This window comes from Poecilia reticulata, chromosome 19, assembly GCF_904066995.2.
Source record: "Poecilia reticulata chromosome 19, P_reticulata-male-v2, whole genome shotgun sequence".
In the NCBI taxonomy this organism is placed as follows: Eukaryota; Metazoa; Chordata; class Actinopteri; order Cyprinodontiformes; family Poeciliidae; genus Poecilia; species Poecilia reticulata.
This window is the reverse complement of record NC_088848.1, coordinates 7,835,835-7,855,217: the sequence shown is the minus strand read 5'-3', so window position 1 is coordinate 7,855,217 and position 19,383 is coordinate 7,835,835. Positions and strand designations below refer to the sequence as shown.

Genomic DNA, 19,383 nt, shown 5'->3' with positions numbered 1-19,383 from the left:
GTAAAAGTAACAGAGTTTACTACTGAAGTTGTGAGTAGCAGCCATCTTGAAATCCTAACTGGGATTAGTCGGAGTTCTACTACTTTCCAAGCGAGATGTTCGGCTTGGGATTGGCATTCCAGTTGATTCTTCCGACTACAAATGGAACGCAGCATTATGGAGTTCGTCAGCGACTCTCAAGTTAGCATTCTTCATCATAATTCTGTCATATCTATTCTTAATAAAATGTCCTTGTATTTCTTAGTTTTATGTAATCTTGAAATCTTATTATTTATATTTTGAACAGAATTACTGAAATAAATTGGCTTTTGGGTGATATAATTCATTCGGATATAGTGGATAAAGTGTTGCTGAGTTCAAGCAACAAAATGGATAACATTAGTTTTGTTGAATCAAAACTCAGATGCAACAAAACTCCAAATTACATAATGAGTGTTTACCCAGAACTACAGAGACATCGATCAGAAAGAAGCTCTCTGACTGAAGTTTGTTTTTATGTTAAGTTAAAGTTTAATCTGCGAGAGAGAGAGGAGTACTGACTTCTTCGAACAGATGACCCCACTAAGAACGAAAATGCTTCTCCGTTCTTGACCTCTCAGAAAACCTTTGAACTCATCTGCAGTGACACTATTCTTGAATGTAACAAGCAGTCACACACTAAGTCAGCATAAATCGAGCCACCGTGGTTTTCAAGAGGTTTTCGGGTCAAGGCATCACATTTTTTTCTTAAGTTCCTACCCACAAATTTGACAGCTTAAACCAGCTGTCACGAGTACGAGCAGAACCTGAAGTTGAAACCAATTCATGACTCAAGCGAAAAAGAAAAAAAAAAAATGTCACTGAGAAAAAGTTGCAACTTCTGCCAAAAACAGCTGAACTTATTTATAGAGAAAAGAATGTGACGCTGCACTCACTCTCAAAAGTGTGAACGTGCGCGCTGCCATGTGTCCACTTTCCAGCCTTAGTCAGCCTCCCGGCACAGTTTGTACTAAATATGCTGACTGAGCTTTTGTTTTGTTTTTTTGTTGTTTTTTCCCCTCTCTCTCTCTCTCTCTCTCTCTCTCTCTCTCTCTCTCTCTCTCTCTCTCTTTCTCTTCGCCTCCGTGCTTGTTCTGCTCGCAGCAATGAGTCACATTCAACACGTTCAGGCATCCATCTTTATTTTAATCTGGGAGTAGAAACACAGTGGGGAACAAAAAAAAAACAAAACAGTGAGACGACATTCTACTTTTCTCTTAGTTTGGATGATGTATGTAATAAATAAGATACAAAGAATAAATATTGTGTTCCGAACTAAATATGAGATGTATCAGAGACAACACACAGCAAAATCCTACATCCTGCTGTGATCCCACCTGGTGGGTAAAAGCACACGTTTCATCCTTTTGGCACAGTGCCTTACAAAAGTATTCACACCCCTTGAACCGTCTCATTTGCTGACACTTTACAGTAATATGTTTTTTTAAATATATATTTTATGTGATATACCAACACAAAGTAGAGCATTACTGGGGTAGGAAAAGGAAGGGAACACAAGGTTTTCAACAGTTTGATACTGACAACCGTGAGCTGATATTGTGCTGATACCCCTCAATAAAATCCAGTGGAAAACCTTCAGAAGTGAACTAATAGTGAAAGCCATTGTTGTGCACCTAAATTGACAGGCCAAGGAAGGAACTCATCATTCATATGACTCTGTAGGAGCTGCACGGATCCATGGCCCTATCAATCCAGAGGTAGAAGAAAAACGAGGTGGTCGGTCAGATAGAACCAAGACTGAACTTTTCGGATTACATGCGACGTGTGAAGGAAGACGAGTACAAAGCGTTGACATGAACGCATCATCCCAGCTGTGAGACATGGCACGCTTTTCTTCAGAGCAGACAGGGAACGTTGTCAGAACACATTTTATTTTTTACAAATCAATGCATGCATTTGTGTTCAGCTAAATACAAAAATAGAAGAAGAAACGGTTGGTGGCCGTGATAAAAGACTTCTGAGAGGCCTTTTGTTGGTCTATCACAATAAATCCAGATTTTATTTTACGTTATGTGAAAAACCTTGAGGGATGTAAATACTCTTTCGAGGCCTTGTATCCAAAGTGAAGTGAGGTAACACCACATGGCCGTCCTTCGTTTAATCAAAGGACAAAAAGTGAAAGGATTATCTCCTGACTCTTGTCTCTCGAGCACATTAGAACAAAAGACCGTGTCTAACTACGCCCAAACCGCGAGAGCACGTGTTAATCAGAGGCTACACTAATTTCCCTGCATAGTTAGAATGTGCATTTAGAGTCAGTGGAAACAGCTTCTCCTCTGACTTCAGAAAAAACAACAAAAAAAAAAAACAGGAGGAAGCATTCAACATGGTATCTTTTAAACTGCTGTGTAAGTTGACATCCGCATTTCTATTTATAGCTAAACTTTGTGCCTGGTTCGACACTGGCTTCTCAGCCCTGCAGAGGTGAAGCAATCTTTTTCATCTTCATGGCTTCTGTTCTTTCGGGCTTCACATCAAATCTACATCTTGTTCCCTTGTCAAGATGTGATAAATGGCTTTGTTTTAATTCATGGCAATATATATATATATATATATATATATATATATATATATATATATATATATATATATATATATATATATATATATATATATATATATATATATATATATATATATACACACACACACAAAGACTTCTATGTCAATCACGTGAACTTAGAAAAGAGAGTGGTCAGGGAAGAGTTTTACTCGTGTGTCGTTAGCTACGTAAGGCCTTGAGGATGTCGAAGCTTATGTATTTACAGCCTTTGTGTTAGTCATGTTTTGGGATGATTCTAGAAACCTGAAGGCAACAAGAGGAAAGATAATCAGAACTAATCCTATTCTGGAGAACTAACGTAAGATTAGCGGCGTTTTAATGCAAGGAGGCCGTGATCTCTGAGAGCTTGGCGCAGCTTGGAGTTCGAGCCCGCTGCGCTCTCTGGTACAGCTCACTGTCTCCAAAATAGCGAGCCCTGTAGAGCATTCCTTCCTCTGCAACAGACCACACAAACAAATCATGTGAGATATACGAGGAGGGCTGCAAAACCTCTCCAAGCGTTGCAAAAGATTCAGCCTGGCCTGGCCTGATGCAAGAAGAAGCCCTACTTTGCTGTTTCTCTTTCCAGCAGTTGTTGCGGAGGTTTGAAATGTAGTCGTCCTCCACGCTCCGCTCCAGATTTTTCAGATTCATGCCCGTGAACTCTTTGGAGAACTGCTCCCCCACGTAATATGGCACCTTCAGGTTCTCAGTCAGCCTCTTCTGCGTGTAGCCAGCTGACCTGACGGGAGATAAGACAAGCGTGTGGGAGACATATCATATGACAGCAGGCAGCGCAGGAATGACCCACTGGGCCCTGAATCAACTCGGCTCAATTCAAAAGGCATTTCAGATTGCAAAAGCAAAAGTTTCCATGAGACAAACAAAACAAAAAAAGTATAACTGGGAGTATAACTGGGAATAGGAAAAGGAAAAAAAAACCTAACATTTAAAAATATGAAAATTGTGTCCGGTTTTCTCTTGCAAAAAAGTCCAGTTTTGGTTAGACTGGATGAAATATTCATTTTCAAGCCTTGCAACAGGTTTTCAATTGGATTTAGCATTGTAAACATTTGAATCTATTGTATTTACCATCATTATCTTACTGGAAGGTCAGACGTTTTCTCTGGTTTCATCTGTCCCCCGCCCCCACTACTGTGCCATAGCGTATGGCTTTTATGGCTCTTTTTAACAATGATTAAAAGTGAAATCTATTTCATAATTTGATCACTTTTGAGGCAGCTAAATACGCTGCATTTTATTTCGGGACATCAGAGTAAACAGGTCTGAATACAAATGAGCCTCACACCCGTCAAGATTTTTATTTGCAAACCAGTTTCAAGAGTCGCTCTAATAAAGCACACTAAGGTTTTGTGGCTGTAATGTGAGAAAAAGTTCTAAAGTTCACGGCTAAATTAAGCTGTGCTGGTAATTTTTACTTAAAGATGATATCTCGTTCAAGTCCTTTTGGGTCAGGCAGAACAACCGTTCGGCTGTGTTATTCAATGCTCTGGTGCACCGTTTTAGAACAGGAGGTCACACTCACGGCCTGAAGCTGAGACTGTAGGAGGGGCTGTTGACCATTATCTGACTGAGAGCCGACACAATCACCAGAATGAGGATGGGCATGACCTGCACAAAGACAGCCAGGCCTCCCTGCGGATGTGACACAGAAAAACATCTCTGAAGGGAAGCGTTGTCTCAACCTCGTAAAATGGCGAGCGACTAAATGCCACCCCCTGCTGGCGATTATGCGACACCACATTATCTGCATGCTGCATTTACTCCGAGAGCTGTAATTACAACAAACAAAAATCCAAAACACAACACAGACGCAGCACACACACTGTTGAGTGTGCAACTTGGTATCCAGTGTGTGCTAAGAGTCCAAATTCAACACATATTTTTAACTCTTAGTCAGCTCTAATATTAGCCATTGCTTGTTCAGAATACAAAAAAGAAAATGCAGACATTTTAAAAGGTGTTGAAAGTTAAGAATGAGAAACTAAATGTGTTAAAGCATAACTAATGGACTTAAATAGTCAAAATAAAGAAAACAATGTGAAGACAATAGAAGAAAACTGCTAATTAAAGTAATTAACTAATGGAGTAAAAATGTATTCAACAACTGATACAGTACTACATAAATAAAGGCAATTTGTAAAAAAACAACAGCCATAGTAAAACATAATAATGAAAATAGTAATAGTGATAATAGTAATATAGAGGAAGAAGAACTCGTGGTAAGCATGCTACACATGAAATACAAAACTTTGTAATCTATTTTTGTTTAAGCTGCTGTACTGTATGAACAATAGATATATCAATGGTGAAAAATAGATAGTTGTGAAGTAACCAAAGAACAAAAACAGATCTAATAAAAATAAATAAATATAAATAAATAAATAAATAAATAAATAAATAAATAAATAAATAAATAAATAAATAAATAAATAATTGTTTGATTTGTATTTATTTATTTAATCAGGAAAATATACAAATAACTTAACAACAATAAACTTACATCTCTTGGTCGCTCTCTTCTCTCCCGCCTCTGGTTACGCATCCGCCCATTAGTGTACACATGTCCATTACCTAGAATAGTAAAGTATGGTTAATCGTTTTCATCTTAACTAGATGGCTGTTGAAAGACAAAGAGAGGTGATGCTTACTTGATGGATAACCGCCTCCAAAGAACATGTTGAAGAGATCTTCAGGTGAGATGTCTGGCTCGAAATTTCCATTATCTGGGCCGCTACTTGACGGATGCCTTCCCTCTTCTCCCCACTGGTCATACTGTCTTCTTTTGTTTGCGTTACTCAGGACGGCATAAGCATTTCCGATAGCTGCGAGAAATGAACAACTGTGATCCTTTCTACACGTTCAGTCGAGCGTCTGTCTCATGTTTGACTTTTCTGATTTTCTGACCGGAATCACCTTTAAATGCTTCTGTGGCGCCCGGCGCGTGATTCTTGTCAGGGTGGAATTTCAGAGCCAGCTTTCTGTACGACCTCTTGAGCTCGTCCTCAGAGAAATCTCTCTGGACCCCGAGGATTTCGTAGAAGTCTTTGCATTGTTTTGTTCTGCGTGCAAAACAGCACGGTTAGGAATGTGAACGGCAGATAAAGAAAAAATGCAACTACGTCAACGGCACCTCCGTTTATTCCGTATACCTTCTCACGGCCTCCAGCTGCTCTGCCGTGTAAGATCTAGAGGTGTCGGAAGGTTTTTCTTCTGGCTTGGTGTCTTCGTGCGGGGCCTGTCGCTGTCGAGGCCCAGAAACGTCGCTGAAGTCTGAGTGGCCGCCATGTCTGGGAGTGAAGCCATTCCTTGCAATTAGGTCCAACAGTGCTGACAATCATACGGTGACAAATGGTTACTACCTGAAGCACTAAGACAGCACTTAAAATAACACAAACCCTTGTTTTACGGGTTAGCTAATCATGTTTATCATGTTTTAGAAATTACATAAGGTCATTTTCTTGAAGTTTTTTCTTTAAATACCTGCTGTTGTTTCGGTTACAGCAACAAATCTTTAAGGCAATGTCAGCTTTGCAGATTTGGGCAGATTTTGGATGACTCTTCTTTGTAAAATACCTTAAGAGTGATCAGATTTGTTGGAGAATGTCCACGATAATCAATTTTTAAGTCTTCTTCTAGAATTTTCAGTTAGATTAAAGTGTAGTCTTTGACATGAACCGTCATGAATCATCCTACTGCAGCTTTGGCTGTATGTTTAGGATTGTTCTCCAGCTGGAAGGTGAACTTCTACACTAATTCCAAGTCGTTTGACACCTCTAAAAGTTTATTTTAATCCAATTTTCAATTATAGTCCCTTTGTTTGGCCCAATTAAACAGAAATTACAAATAAAAGAAAATGCAAACGGTCAGAAATGCTTGTGAAACAGGGCCCTGGGTGCGCGGACATCACTCTGAACTACGGAAGCCCAAGTAGTTCAGCAGTTTAAAAAAAAATCCAGATTTTTCAAACATTTTCCTAAATTTTAATAAATTTATTGCAGAGCTCTAAACACAGCTGAAATCCATCTAATTAGAAGCATCAGATCAGAGTGAATGAGGTTGAATACACACATACATAATACAATAGCAACAACATGACAAAAAGAAAATATTTTGTTATGTAAATTTATATATATATATTATGTTCCTTACACTTTGTAATCGTGTACTGCCTTGGTTTATCACATATAACATAAAACATGAAGCTTAGTGATTGTAATGTAACAAAATGTGTAGGGGGAACAAAACAGTATGAATAGTGCATGCAAAGGAAACTGCTATTCAAGGATGCTGGTAACCTATAGGTCCCTCCCCTGTCCTGTTGTTAACCGGATCTCTAGGTTTATTTTTCTATTAATATTTCCTGACACATTCAAACCCAAAATACGAATGAAAATGAACATCAGCTTTGCGTATCGTCAAGCTTAACATTACAGTGTAATAGTAACGGAGTCAGCTAGTAATGCTATTACAGGCCCTGGCTGTATGCTGTATGCGCAGCTCCTCTGGGATGGAGGGGCTGCTGCAGGTGATGATGCTGCAACTACAGGGTCCTCATCGCGCACCACCATCATAACTCTTGCTTACCTTGGGCTTTCTCTGTTGGGAAGAGTCTCTGTGCCTTCTCCAAGAACCTCAGCGCCTTTTCAGGCTGGTGAATCTTTAAAGCTGCGGCAGCAATGTCAATGCAGCGCTCCGCCTCGTCCCTGTTTACTTCCATTGCAGCAACAGCGGCAGCAGCAGCGGCAACGACAATGGCTATAAATACATCCGCTACCTAATTAAAATGCGAGTACACTGTATATAGACTAAAGTCATGCAGTTATGAAAATATTTATTTATTAGCATAGGAGCAAATTGTTACTGCCGGTGCCCAGGCTTGTCCCGTTTGTTTAATAAAAATGATTAAGGCGGCATCATCGGTGCTATACTTCAAATCCCCCCTAGATGGCGACAAAGTCTCCAGCTTTCCAAATGTAGGTCAACCAGCCAGGAAGAAACGTAAAACTGTGATGACCCGGAGTTACATACATAGTCAAGTTTCTCTTTTACACTTTTGCGCAACTACACGTTGGCTTACGGTGATTTTGTGATAACCTCATGATGCATTCAAGTACAACACGTATATTTGATAATTTGTACGGAAATGGATCTGAAGTGATGTATTGTTATAGAATAGAATAGAATAGAATAGAATAGAATAGAATAGAATAGAATAGAATAGAATAGTCCTTTTTGTCCAAGATTGGGGGAATTTCAGAATTAACAGCAGCAACATAAAATGACATCAGGGCAATTGTATTCACACAAAAATAAAAGTATGAAGATAAGAGCATTAAAATATATAAAAATGAAAATACATGTGAAAAGCACGTGTATTTCTGCATTAAAAACAGTAGACAATTCACAATATAAAACTGTACAAGCAAAGGCGTGCAAATACAAGCAGAATTTTTATTTGAAACGAGTAAAACTGTGCAAATAACTATGCAAACACCAGCAGAGATGTAGAAATGTACTCAGGTTGTTGTGGAGCAGTGATGGTTACAGTCTAACAGGTTCTGGGAAGAAGGATGTCTGATAACTCTATTTTGTGCGCTTAAGATGCTGCAGTCTGATAGTGAAAGAACTCTCCAGTTCATCAACAGTTTCATGTATGGAGTGGAAGACATTGTCCAACAGTGATGTTACTTTAGCTAGAGTTATTCTTATGGTTAAATGCCAGAGCAGTATTAGTCAATGCCTCCCATAGAAGCTACTTGATCGCTTTCACTTGGTTTTACTCTTGGGTTTTGCCCTAATAAATTAGTCAATATTTTAAATGTTACAAATGAATAACATCAAAGTTTAAACTGCCTGTAGGCAACAGCACACCCAGGTGGCAGTTTTAAGGGAGACCAGAAATTGAAGTGGTCGCTATTATAAAAACTGCTCATCACAGACTCTCTCAGTTAAACATGTGGGAGCTTGAGCTATCTTGCTGGGATAGAATGGGAAATATGTCTCTATATGTGCAACTCACAGAGAAACATACTCTGAAAGACTTATTGTAGCAAATGGTTATACTACAAACATATTAAAAAATTATTACAATTAATTATTTTATAAGAAAAAAAATTGTTTTGTGATATTTTCTTACATAATTTGGTGTACTACTTCTTTTAAATGCACCACGGAGTTACGAGGCGGCCGTAAAGTGTAGTAGATGCGCGCACACGGCGGAGAAACATCTCGAAGGGGAAATTCGATTCGGCACATCCGCTTAAATTTTGTGTCACGCGCCATTAAAAATAGCTAACGGCCGTTAAAGTTCAACGCAGCACATTAATATACAACTAGTCGTTCACATAGTTTTTTATATATATAAAAGCAGTATTTAAAACCAATTTATCAAAAACAGTTGCAGGTTTTTTCCGTGACCCGTTTTATAATCCGGGTAGTGGCAATACGAGTGCACTTTAACTCAATACAAGTCTAGACAGCAGCGGAAAGACATCACAGCAGCTGCTCTATGGTGGGAGGTTAACATACATCTGGCTGGTCATCGAATGAATAAAAGGTGAACAGCAGATAAAGAGACAGCCAATCAGAATCAAATGTGAGGCGGCATCAGAGCTGTGATAGGTTGAGCTCATCGGAGGCTGAGTCTCTCATTGATGCTCGCCGCAGCGCTGACTACCACTCTCTTTCTGGGTTACTGTAATTTTAGGTCAGACACCGATTTTGACTCCTTTCACAGCCCCAGAAATATTCATTTTACCTTTCTTTACTTGGTGAGTTGTGAGTTATGTTTTTAATTTATTATTATTTTTAAATATTAAGCCAAGTGTTACGCAACGTTGTCATTGCTCGCATCTTCGTTACATGACCACTCGTTTTTTTCCCTCAGCAGCGCCAACTAGCAACTTGCCAGTCTTGTTAGCTAAAACAGTAATTAGCATGTTCTCAGTGAGCAGCATTTTTTAAAGCCTTTTGTGTCGCTGCTTCGTTTCTTATATACAGACATTTATTTATTTATTTTTTCCTTTAGAGCATCACTCATCCGAAGCCGACATGACGGGATCCGAGCCGTTTGAAAAGCAGCAACAGCACACGTCGGTCAACGGGGACGTTTGCTCAGAGGCAGCCGGAGAAGATGCGTTTGATCACACCTACAAGGAGAAGGAAGGCCCGAAACCTTCTAAGATCCTAGTCTGGAGAAATATCATCCTCATGACTCTGTTGCATTTAGGAGCAGTTTACGGCTTATTCCTCACCCCTTCTGCATCTCCCTCTACGTTGCTTTGGTGTAAGTAAAATCAAACCAAATGAGCTGGTGAGAAAAGCTACATGTCAGAGCGTGTTTGCACATAGTTTTTTTTTTTTTATTATTGAGGATCATATTTCATCAAATTATCAGCTGTCAAAGCAGCCTCAGGGCTTACAGAGAATGTTCTCGTTATGCTGTCACAACGCTTTGGAAAAAGTATTCATACCCCTCGAAGTTGTTCACATTTTTACAACCACAACACTCGTTATATTTGATGTAATATGTCAATATAAATTAGTGGACACCTGTGAAGTGGAAGGAAACGGATAAATGGCTTTTGACATTTTTTACACCTAAAATCTTGAATGTGGAAGAATGTGCTCTGGTCAGTTAGGACTAATATACAATAATTTCATGTGCATGTAAAGCACTGTGTTTTATGGAAAATTGACACTGCACATCATCCTGAATAATACATCCTTACAGGGAAGCATGGTGGCAACATTGGGGGTGTTTTTCTTTGGCAGATAGAGATGCGGATACTTTACAGAGTTGAATAAAAGATGGATGGAGCACAGGATCTGGGACTGAGGTTGAAGTTGATCTCTAGCAGGGCTGGCACTCTTAAATGTAAAGCCAACATTACAACAGCATAGTTTATATCAAACTTATTCGTGTGAGAATGGCCCAGTCAAACTTCACAATTAGTTGCTGCCTTGTATTGGCCTGCAATACAAAATCCCTGTGAAATATGTTGGAAGTTTCCGGTCATAAAAATAAAATGTAGAAAAGTTCATGGGGTATGAATGCTTCTTCAAGGCAGTGTATGTTTAAGTAAATACTCTTTAACATTAGATTCACAGTGTTAGATCTTTAATCAAGTAACATCATAATGTGAAAGCAAATAAATGTAGGCTAGTTGGAAAAATGCATACCTTTATGTTCACATTAAATAATTAAATTCCTCTTCCATTATCAGTAATGAAGGGGTGAGTTCAGTCACAAGGTTATATAATTTTTGGCGTCACAAAGAAACAAAAGTAACCCCACTGCATTGCAGTGATTCAAATCGTGCGCTTTTGTGCAACTAAAGAAACAGTGCAGATGTTTATACAAAAAACATCTGTGTTTGTGGCCTTCTAAATATGCATTTGGTTTATTGGCTACCTTGCACGTCGCAGCGCTGCTTGAGGAACGGGAAGTCGTTTCAGACAAACGATTGCCGTTTAGGTGAAAGTTTGATCGCATTAAGGGCAGATGACTCGTGTATTCCAACTTCTGGCACCAGCTTGTCTTGTTTTGTTTCCAATCTCAAACTCAAGATTTATGTGCAAGTAAGTAACCCTGGGTTATTTTCTGATAAGTCTTTAATCAAGTCTTGCCTTAATAAACAGAAAACAAGACCTTGTCTTATTTTAGCTTTATCTTTATTCCTCTGTTCCCCTTTTTTGTCTCTCCACAGCTATGACCTGCTTTCTGATAAGTGCTTTAGGAATTACTGCAGGGGCTCACCGCTTGTGGAGCCACAGGACCTACAAAGCCTCATTACCTCTGAGGATCTTCCTCGCTGTTGGTAATTCCATGGCTTTTCAGGTGTGTATAAAAAAAACAAAAAACAAAAGAGCAACACACTGTGGTTAATATCTCAGTTGGTGCAAACATTGTTTGAACTCAAACCCCTAGAACGATATATTCGAATGGGCTCGAGACCACCGGGTTCATCACAAATACTCGGAGACAGACGCAGACCCCCACAACGCCAGCAGGGGCTTCTTCTTCTCTCACATCGGCTGGCTGCTGGTGCGCAAACATCCCGACGTCATCGAGAAGGGAGGCAAGCTGGAGCTGAGCGACCTGCTAGGCGACAAAGTTGTAATGTTTCAACGGAGGTAAGCCAATTTACATAAATATGCTTGTGTTGAGTCTTTGACCTAAAGAATGAGGTCAAATAAGACCCCTGTTGAAAGTATTCATGCTCACATTTGATCGCGGCACAGCTATAAACCTTAATGCATTATGTCTGAATTTTGTGTGTTAGCTCAACATAACATTTGCCCATAATTACAAAGTGGAAAGGTTTGTTTTTAGCATTCTTGAGTGAAGACAGCGTAGAACATCCAGATCCTCCTGCAGCATGTTTTCTTTCTTTAAAAATAAAAATCCATATACCTGTAAGGCTTTCGTACAGACAACAAATTAGACACAAATTGATTCCGACTATTTGCTCAAGACTGAATTAAGGGGCGTCAGAGAAAAATGGATGAGTTCATACCCCCTTTTCAGATTTTTATTTGCAAAATCTTGCATCCTTTTTTCCTTGCATTTACAATCACAATATGCTGATCTTTCAAATAAAGTCCAATTAAAACACATAAAAAATTTTCCATGAAAAATTGCAAAAAAAAAAAAAAGAAGAATTAAGGGTTTTGAATATTTTGTAGAGGTGCTGTAGAGAATAAAATATTGTTTAAGACCTGCAGAGAAACTTAAAACTCAACTAAAAGTGTCTTGAAGAGAATAGAGTTCATATCTGTACTTCTTAATTTGCTGTTTTCTGCTTCCTGTCTGCCTCTCCCACAGGCACTACAAACTCTCTGTGCTGCTGATGTGCTTCTTTATCCCGATGTTCGTGCCTTGGTACTTCTGGGGCGAGTCCATGTGGGTGGCGTACTTCGTCCCGGCTCTGCTGAGGTACGCCTTGGTGCTGAACGCCACCTGGCTGGTGAACAGCGCGGCGCACATGTGGGGAAACCGGCCGTACGACCAGAACATCAACCCGAGGGAGAACAGATTTGTCACTTTCAGCGCCATAGGTAGATAACACTAACACTTGTTTCAACTTCAACTTATACATAACTCAAGTTACACCTTGAATAGACCAAGTCAGGGATTAGTTTAATCCTGTTTTCAGAGTTGAATAAAAGTTATTGAACCTAAGTATTAGAAAATTTGATGCTAGCAGAAGAATAGATAAACAGCCTAAGACTGTATACCTGAGGAGAGTCAGTTCTTAAAGACTTACAGCTGTAGTTGCATCAAAAGAAGCTTTTGCAACACTGAAGCACAAAAGCAGGCCACACTTTTCAGATACTTTATGTGTAAAACACATTTTGTAATGGATTATTTTCCATCCACTTGGAGAGGCATTTTATTTTTGACATCCTTGGTTGTTTTAAGAATGCGATACATCTGAACCTGTAAGCACACGAGATCTATTTTGTATTTCCAGTTTTCATGCTGTTCACCCACTCTCCTCACATAGGCATGTACATGTGACTGCATTTGTTGTTGCAAAGCGGGGGGAAAATCGGAGGCAGCCATGTTCTTTTTCTGCCCCCTGCTATCGTATCGTGCATCAAACGCAAGGAGGTCAAAAGTGACGCCCAGTATCGACTTCCTGTGTTGGGGAGGGTTGCATAGAACGCGGCACAAACATGGTACCGGGGCCGGTTAATGATCTGGATTCAAGTAAGTGAAGAGCAGAATGGTGATGAGGCGGTAAAAATCTGACAAGACGGGTGTGGCCGAGTCTGGAATGACAAGCAGGCCTAAAGGAACTTGACCAAATTCCCAGATAAAATCCCTTCCAGGTTAAACTGTCAAAAAAAATAAATATCTGAAAGTATTTTTCAGTTTACATGAGTGCAAACACTTTAAAGATTTTTATTGAAATTGCGACATTGAAATGCAAATGTTATAATTCCTTCTTTTCAAACTCTTGTTTTAAAATCCAGGCGAGGGATTTCACAACTACCACCACACGTTCCCTTACGACTACGCCACCAGCGAGTACGGCTGCAAGCTGAACCTCACCACCTGCTTCATCGACTTCATGTGCTTCCTGGGCCTGGCCAGGGACCGCAAGAGGGTGTCCCGCGAGGTGGTCCTGTCCCGGATACAGCGCACCGGAGACGGGAGCCACCGCAGTGGCTAAAAAAAAGAAATAAAAAAAATTAGGAGGGATAAAACACAGAACTGATAATGTCCATTTGAAGAGAAGATGACTAACAGCGCTCTGACGGTTGCTTATTTGCTCATCTTCTGAGGTTAAAACTTAGCGTCACGAGGGCCTTTACCACAGTTTGCTTGATTTGGTGGGGTTTTTTTTGTAGCTATAGCCATACAAAATGTTCAAGTTCAAAAGAATGCTTTACAATTTTGAGATTTGCGACGTAGATTCAGACCCAGTGCTCAGTTGTTTCAGCTTTTTCATTGTTGAGTTTTAAAAATGGGCTATCCTTCGCCGTTGTTCAGTCTTCATCAGCATTCAACAATGTAGCTGATCATTTTTATGTACTACATTAATGTTAATTTAACGCTGGTTGGAAACTTGGCTTTTTTTCCGTGTATAGCACTTTCTAAAATGAGTTCTGTTCTAAAGATTAACTTTATGACTTTTTAAGATAAAAAAAAAAACTTGTTAGTTGACACTCGTTGGCTTTATTGAAATTTGAAAACCGAGTCGTGCAGTTTGCATTGATGTTTATTTCTGTTGCCTTGTGCAGAGAAACGAAAACCAAATTTGAAGCAAAACTTGAAGTTCTCGATAAAATGTTTAGTTTTGCTGCATTTATTCATTAATGTAACCAGTGACAGTGATAATATGTTTTCAATAAAGTTCAAAATACTTCCCATTTGGTTTTGCATAATTTCGCCGAAAGTGTTCCAACCAGCCGCTTCTATGGTAAAATCTATAGTTTCTTTCTCACATCACATGATTGTGAAGGCCGGGCTCTCATTGGTGGGTGCAGCAGCCAGTCACGTGACAGATCTATTAGAAAAATAAAACATGCCACTCCTTTTGCATGGCCATATGCTGTATGTAGCAGGTGTTGTGCTGAGGTGATGTGTCAGCGACTGTCATGGCAAAACTGCATTTTGTCGCCGTTGTATCATCAGGACTGTTGTCATGGCGAATCTCTGAGTCGGTCTGGAAAAAGGCACTGCCATTTTCAATATGTAGGTGCTTTAATGTTCGTGTTTATCTGCTATTATGGTCTATGGAATGCTTTTATTATTTATGTATGAAAAATATTTCTCCCTTTTTTGACTTGAAATTTTCTTAACTTGATGGTTTTTGCACTCCTTGATTTGGCCGAGTCTTGTGTCGTATATGTGAAATATTATCAAACTGCAGCACCTGCTTTTCTTCTTCGCCAGCAGTCCGACTACAGTACCGTGCAAAAATATTCACACCTTCCTTTTGCTATTTTGTGACGTTACAGCCACAAACATTTGGGAATCTTATTGGGATTAAACCAGCACAAAGCTTTGCATAATTTCAAAGTAGAAGGAACCTGAAACTTTGAGGCAATATTAACTGCCATAAATCAGTGGTCCTCTGCCAGTTATTTTAATTTTACGTTTTCTTTAGAAACCAGCTCAAGTGAAGTCAAATTGGGATGTAGGCACGCATTTTGATTTGATCTAAATCCTTCTGGATTTCTGCTGTTCCTCCAGAGCGTAGACACACCACACTTTTGAGATTGTGTCAGCATCCAAAATAGTAATAAAATAATAAAAACAAAGGAGTTCAGGGCTGAAACGTGACAAAATTTGGAAATTTCTTGGCATATTAATATTTTTCAAGGTACTGTGCCTCCTAATGCCTTATGACATGAATCCATTTCTTCACATTCCAGCAGCTCCAAGGTTCAAATACCTAAAAGAACCTTGCAGGTTGAAATACAAGGCAAGACGGTTCTAATTCCATTTGACAAATCTTGGGGTGACAACTGTGGAAAGTGAAGGGTAGCTTTTTATGTTGGGGGGGGGGGGAACTTTCACTGGTGCAAATGTTCATTTGGGAGTTTTAACTTGTACAATAATGGTCCTGGTAGAGGACAGGAACAGAGACGCCATGTTGTCTTGAGAAATGTCACCACAAGCCAATTGTGTCACTGAGCTGCGCAGTTCCCCAAAAGTAAGCATTTTCATAACCTGAGGAGGGATGGAAAAGGTTTCCAGTTTGTCAGATTTCAACTGTTTCCTATTCTGAAATAAAAATCACAATATTTTCAATACACTTGGAATCTAATATGTTGGTTGTTGCTTCTTTTTGTTGTGTGAGCTATCGTATTATGGACACTTCACTGCAGATTTGCCTCCTCTGTCTTCACCTTGTTCATTTAGAATATTTTTAGTTTTGCATTGAGGAAGCAGTATGAATGTCAAAAATAAAACAATTTGGTTTCGCCCTGCAAGGACAACAGTAGTCATCTGATACTTTGACATAAAGGTGTGATAAATGAATATTAAAAACATATGGGTACACCTAACTGTGTGAACGCTGCAGGATCAATAATTTAGAATAATGGACTCAAAAGTGATCATTCTCTGTTATGTATTTTTCCTGAACAGCAGCATCCAAATGTTTGCCAACACTAATATATATGAATATGAAAAGGGCACGTATTACAATACAAAATCAAAGTAATTAGTTTTATTCATATATCTCAGTGACACTTACTTGATGTGCAGTCATCTGTCTGCTCTGAGCTAATTCTTTCTAAAGCTTCTCACCTGCAATACATTCATCTTCACATAACCTTGAACACAAGTCCACATCATGAGTAATCTGCCACTGTGGTCAGGAACAACCAGTGCTTTCTTTTATTGAGCTCTACTGGTCTGATCAGAAACCCAGAAGGTAAAGATTAACACAGAGGACTGTGGAGTGGAAAAATACAGAACTTCTACTTAGCCTCTTAAACACACAAATAAAATCCAGGACAACCAATCTTTTGAAAGGATAACTTTTAGTTGCAATCCCCACAAATTTGGCCTTTATTGAAAATTGCCAAGAAGAAAGTTTTAGAAAGTGCCACCAGAAGCCACGTGGGGGACCTTCGTGAAAGACTGCAGAAAACCAGGGAAGAGCAGTAAGAGCAGGGGAATCTAAGACGTTTCGTGGTGAAGAGTTCTCCCAATGATTCACAGGACAAAACAGCAGGGTTTTATTTCAAGTCCCTGTGAAATAAAACCCTGCTGTTTAAAAATGACTTCACACAGGACGGAGAGGAATGTGAGACCAGCATGCTGACCTGAGACCAGTTCACATCAGGCTGCCAGGCCAGGACGACTTTGGTTTCCCATCATAAAAGTTAACATCATTTATTGTTAGCTGTTATAACTTCACGTAAAGAAGATTCATTGGTTTACTTGCTATGTGTGTTACGTTTTTGTAATGTTAAGCACTTTGAACTGCTGAACTGTGCTACGCAAATAAACTTGATTTGACTAAATTTATGCTAGAGATGTGATTTGCTTTTTTTTTTTAAAGCTTTTTGTATTTTTCCCCCCCATCATTATATTGGAAAAATATCGTAACTGACAGGTGCAGCCATCAGGTTTATCATATCTCTCCTTCCAAAGCCTTTTTCAAAACTGTAATTTGATATAGATATTGAAGTCACAATATTGAAACAGAGAGGAGGTGTTGTGTGTTTTACAGTACGAGTTAGCGCCACATTAAGCATCTCTATATAACTCAGCAACAGTAAGCATGATGTGGAATTGACTATGAGCAAAGCTGAGAAGTAACAAGTTACATTTAAAAGGAACTTTTCTCAAATGTACTTTCAGTAGTATTTTTACTACGCTGTACTGTTTACGTTTGCTTCAGTTATTATTTTTTTTTATGAAGTAACGCTACTCTTACTTGAGTAAAATTTCTGGATTCTCTGCCCACTGAGCGACTTCACTGAATCCGAAACAAACATGTTTTAACCAAAAACACACAACTGCAGTTTTTGTTAACGTTTCACAAGTTTTATATTGAAACAAACTGATTTATAGATCAATAATTTTGCTTGATTTTGTTGTTTATTTTGTTTCTCATATGAATTATTGTCATTTTTGTTTCTTAAAAGTCCAACATTTCCACTTAACTTTTTATTTTTGGTCCATCTGATGATGGAATTTTTAAATATTAAAAGATTTGATCAGTCAGTTACTCGGTACTCTTTAAAAATAAAGATGGATTCCTTTTTTTTTTTTTACTTAATTGTATTATCTGACTATGCAAATATATATAACATCTTTCTATGAATAAAGGTGCGCTGTGCATGTCCACAGTGATCCCAGCTGAGTGATTTCGCAGGACCATGACTCCACAAACCTACCAGGACTGCAGGGATATATTCAGACAGTCCCGTCAGCACATTTCTCCCACATGATAAACCGAGTCGCCCCTGATGCCTGATTGGCACGATCCGTGGTGTGATGTGTGTGGAGATGTTTCATCAGCTTTCCATGAGCCTCTGAAGAGGCGACAAAGTTCACTAAAGTTCAACCTCACCCCCCAAAACCCCCATCACGTGTTCATAATCGCATCACTCTGCTCCCGGCATGCGACTGAAAGCAGCCAATCAGCAGTCGGGTTTTCACTTCTGATTCCCCTGGACCAATCGAAGCAGAGAAACAGCTGGAATGATTTTAGATTTATTAGGAACATTAGTGGCACACGGGGCGAGTGATTAATTACTTTAACACTTAACATGAGACCGAGGAAGTGTCCTGAATTAGTCTGGTGCATTCATGAGCCCTGACTCAGGGTGGGAACTGAAACGAGCGGGTTGCTGTGTGACAGACCTCCATTGAAAGCAGACAGAGAGAACACCTGTCCAAGTTGATTTCAAACTTGATGTGATGTGCTTTGCACGAAATCATGTCTGTTAATGGCAATGTGCTGAAAAGTTTCCAAAAAGGTCTAGTTCAACATAGAGAGCAGATATTTTTACATTTAAAGATTCTTTAAAATGTACTAAACAGATACAGAAAGACTGGTGCTTGTTTTGTTATAGCTGGTCTTAATAAAAGGGATGGTCCATAATGATCCATTGTCTTAAAACAGTTGCAGTCCGAAGAATGATGACTTATGCAAATGTGATTTCATGAGCCTTTAAATCAGCACCACATTTGCTTTTGGTGCTTATTTATACAGGTTCCCATGCAAAATATATGCTGAGAAATGAGGAAAAGTGTATTTGGTCAGCGTTCTGATAGAAAAGTCACTGGAAAATAAAATAACACAACTGTTATAGAAATTTTGCTTTAATAGTACAAGAGATTTGTATTGGCTCCAGAATCTGGATTTAAATTAAATAAAGATGCCAAGAGTATTTTCTTGAGCAATGCTGGAAAGACATCTTCACTGAAAATGTCAAAAATCCTGAATTATTGCTTAAAGACTTTTGCTTGATATTAATCAAATCTATAAACATATGCCCCTTTCTAAAATTAAACTAGACAATGCTTTGTCAGACTATCCCCATTTATGGATACAAATGCATCCCTCACCATTATCAGATTTTTATTATCCTCAAAAAGGTAAATGCAGCTGCAGGGAAATTATGTTCCCCAAATTGCATTTGGGGAGTTTGATAGGTCTTAATCAATTGGGGAAAAAAAAAAAAACAAAGTCTAATCTCACGGATCAAAAGAAAAAGGGATTAAATCCAACCTGTGGCTAAAATGAGCTCTTCTTGCACTCAGTGAATCAAAGAGCCATTTTATGTTTGAAGACTTCAAA

The 19,383-nt window shown here is 39.0% G+C and overlaps 2 protein-coding genes across 2 annotated transcripts; one reads left to right on the top strand and one right to left on the bottom strand.

The window, feature by feature from the left end:
• Positions 1-2,885: 2,885 nt before the first annotated feature.
• Positions 2,886-7,784, bottom strand: dnajb12b (DnaJ heat shock protein family (Hsp40) member B12b). Its single transcript, XM_008436897.3, has 8 exons — positions 7,190-7,784; positions 5,755-5,932; positions 5,519-5,664; positions 5,254-5,427; positions 5,106-5,176; positions 4,128-4,237; positions 3,151-3,323; positions 2,886-3,036 (listed from the first exon to the last, which is right to left on the bottom strand). The coding sequence occupies exons 1-8, from the start codon at positions 7,320-7,322 to the stop codon at positions 2,918-2,920; spliced, it is 1,104 nt and encodes a 367-aa protein (XP_008435119.2). The 5' UTR covers positions 7,323-7,784; the 3' UTR covers positions 2,886-2,917.
• A 1,432-nt stretch (positions 7,785-9,216) lies between these two features.
• Positions 9,217-15,888, top strand: scd (stearoyl-CoA desaturase (delta-9-desaturase)). The gene is made up of 6 exons (XM_008436896.3): positions 9,217-9,375; positions 9,633-9,890; positions 11,314-11,444; positions 11,535-11,740; positions 12,432-12,664; positions 13,586-15,888. The coding sequence occupies exons 2-6, from the start codon at positions 9,656-9,658 to the stop codon at positions 13,783-13,785; spliced, it is 1,005 nt and encodes a 334-aa protein (XP_008435118.2). The 5' UTR covers positions 9,217-9,375; positions 9,633-9,655; the 3' UTR covers positions 13,786-15,888.
• The last annotated feature ends 3,495 nt before the right edge of the window (positions 15,889-19,383 follow it).

Coding starts and splice junctions, on each gene's coding strand:
- dnajb12b (XM_008436897.3), bottom strand. CDS start 7,322: ATGGAAGTAAACAGGGACGAGGCGGAGCGCTGCATTGACATTGCTGCC. Junction 5,177..5,253: donor TGGAGGCGGTTATCCATCAA/GTAAGCATCACC, acceptor TTACTATTCTAG/GTAATGGACATGTGTACACT. Junction 3,324..4,127: donor TACAGTCTCAGCTTCAGGCC/GTGAGTGTGACC, acceptor ATCTCCCGTCAG/GTCAGCTGGCTACACGCAGA.
- scd (XM_008436896.3), top strand. CDS start 9,656: ATGACGGGATCCGAGCCGTTTGAAAAGCAGCAACAGCACACGTCGGTC. Junction 9,891..11,313: donor TCCCTCTACGTTGCTTTGGT/GTAAGTAAAATC, acceptor GTCTCTCCACAG/CTATGACCTGCTTTCTGATA. Junction 11,445..11,534: donor GTAATTCCATGGCTTTTCAG/GTGTGTATAAAA, acceptor TCAAACCCCTAG/AACGATATATTCGAATGGGC.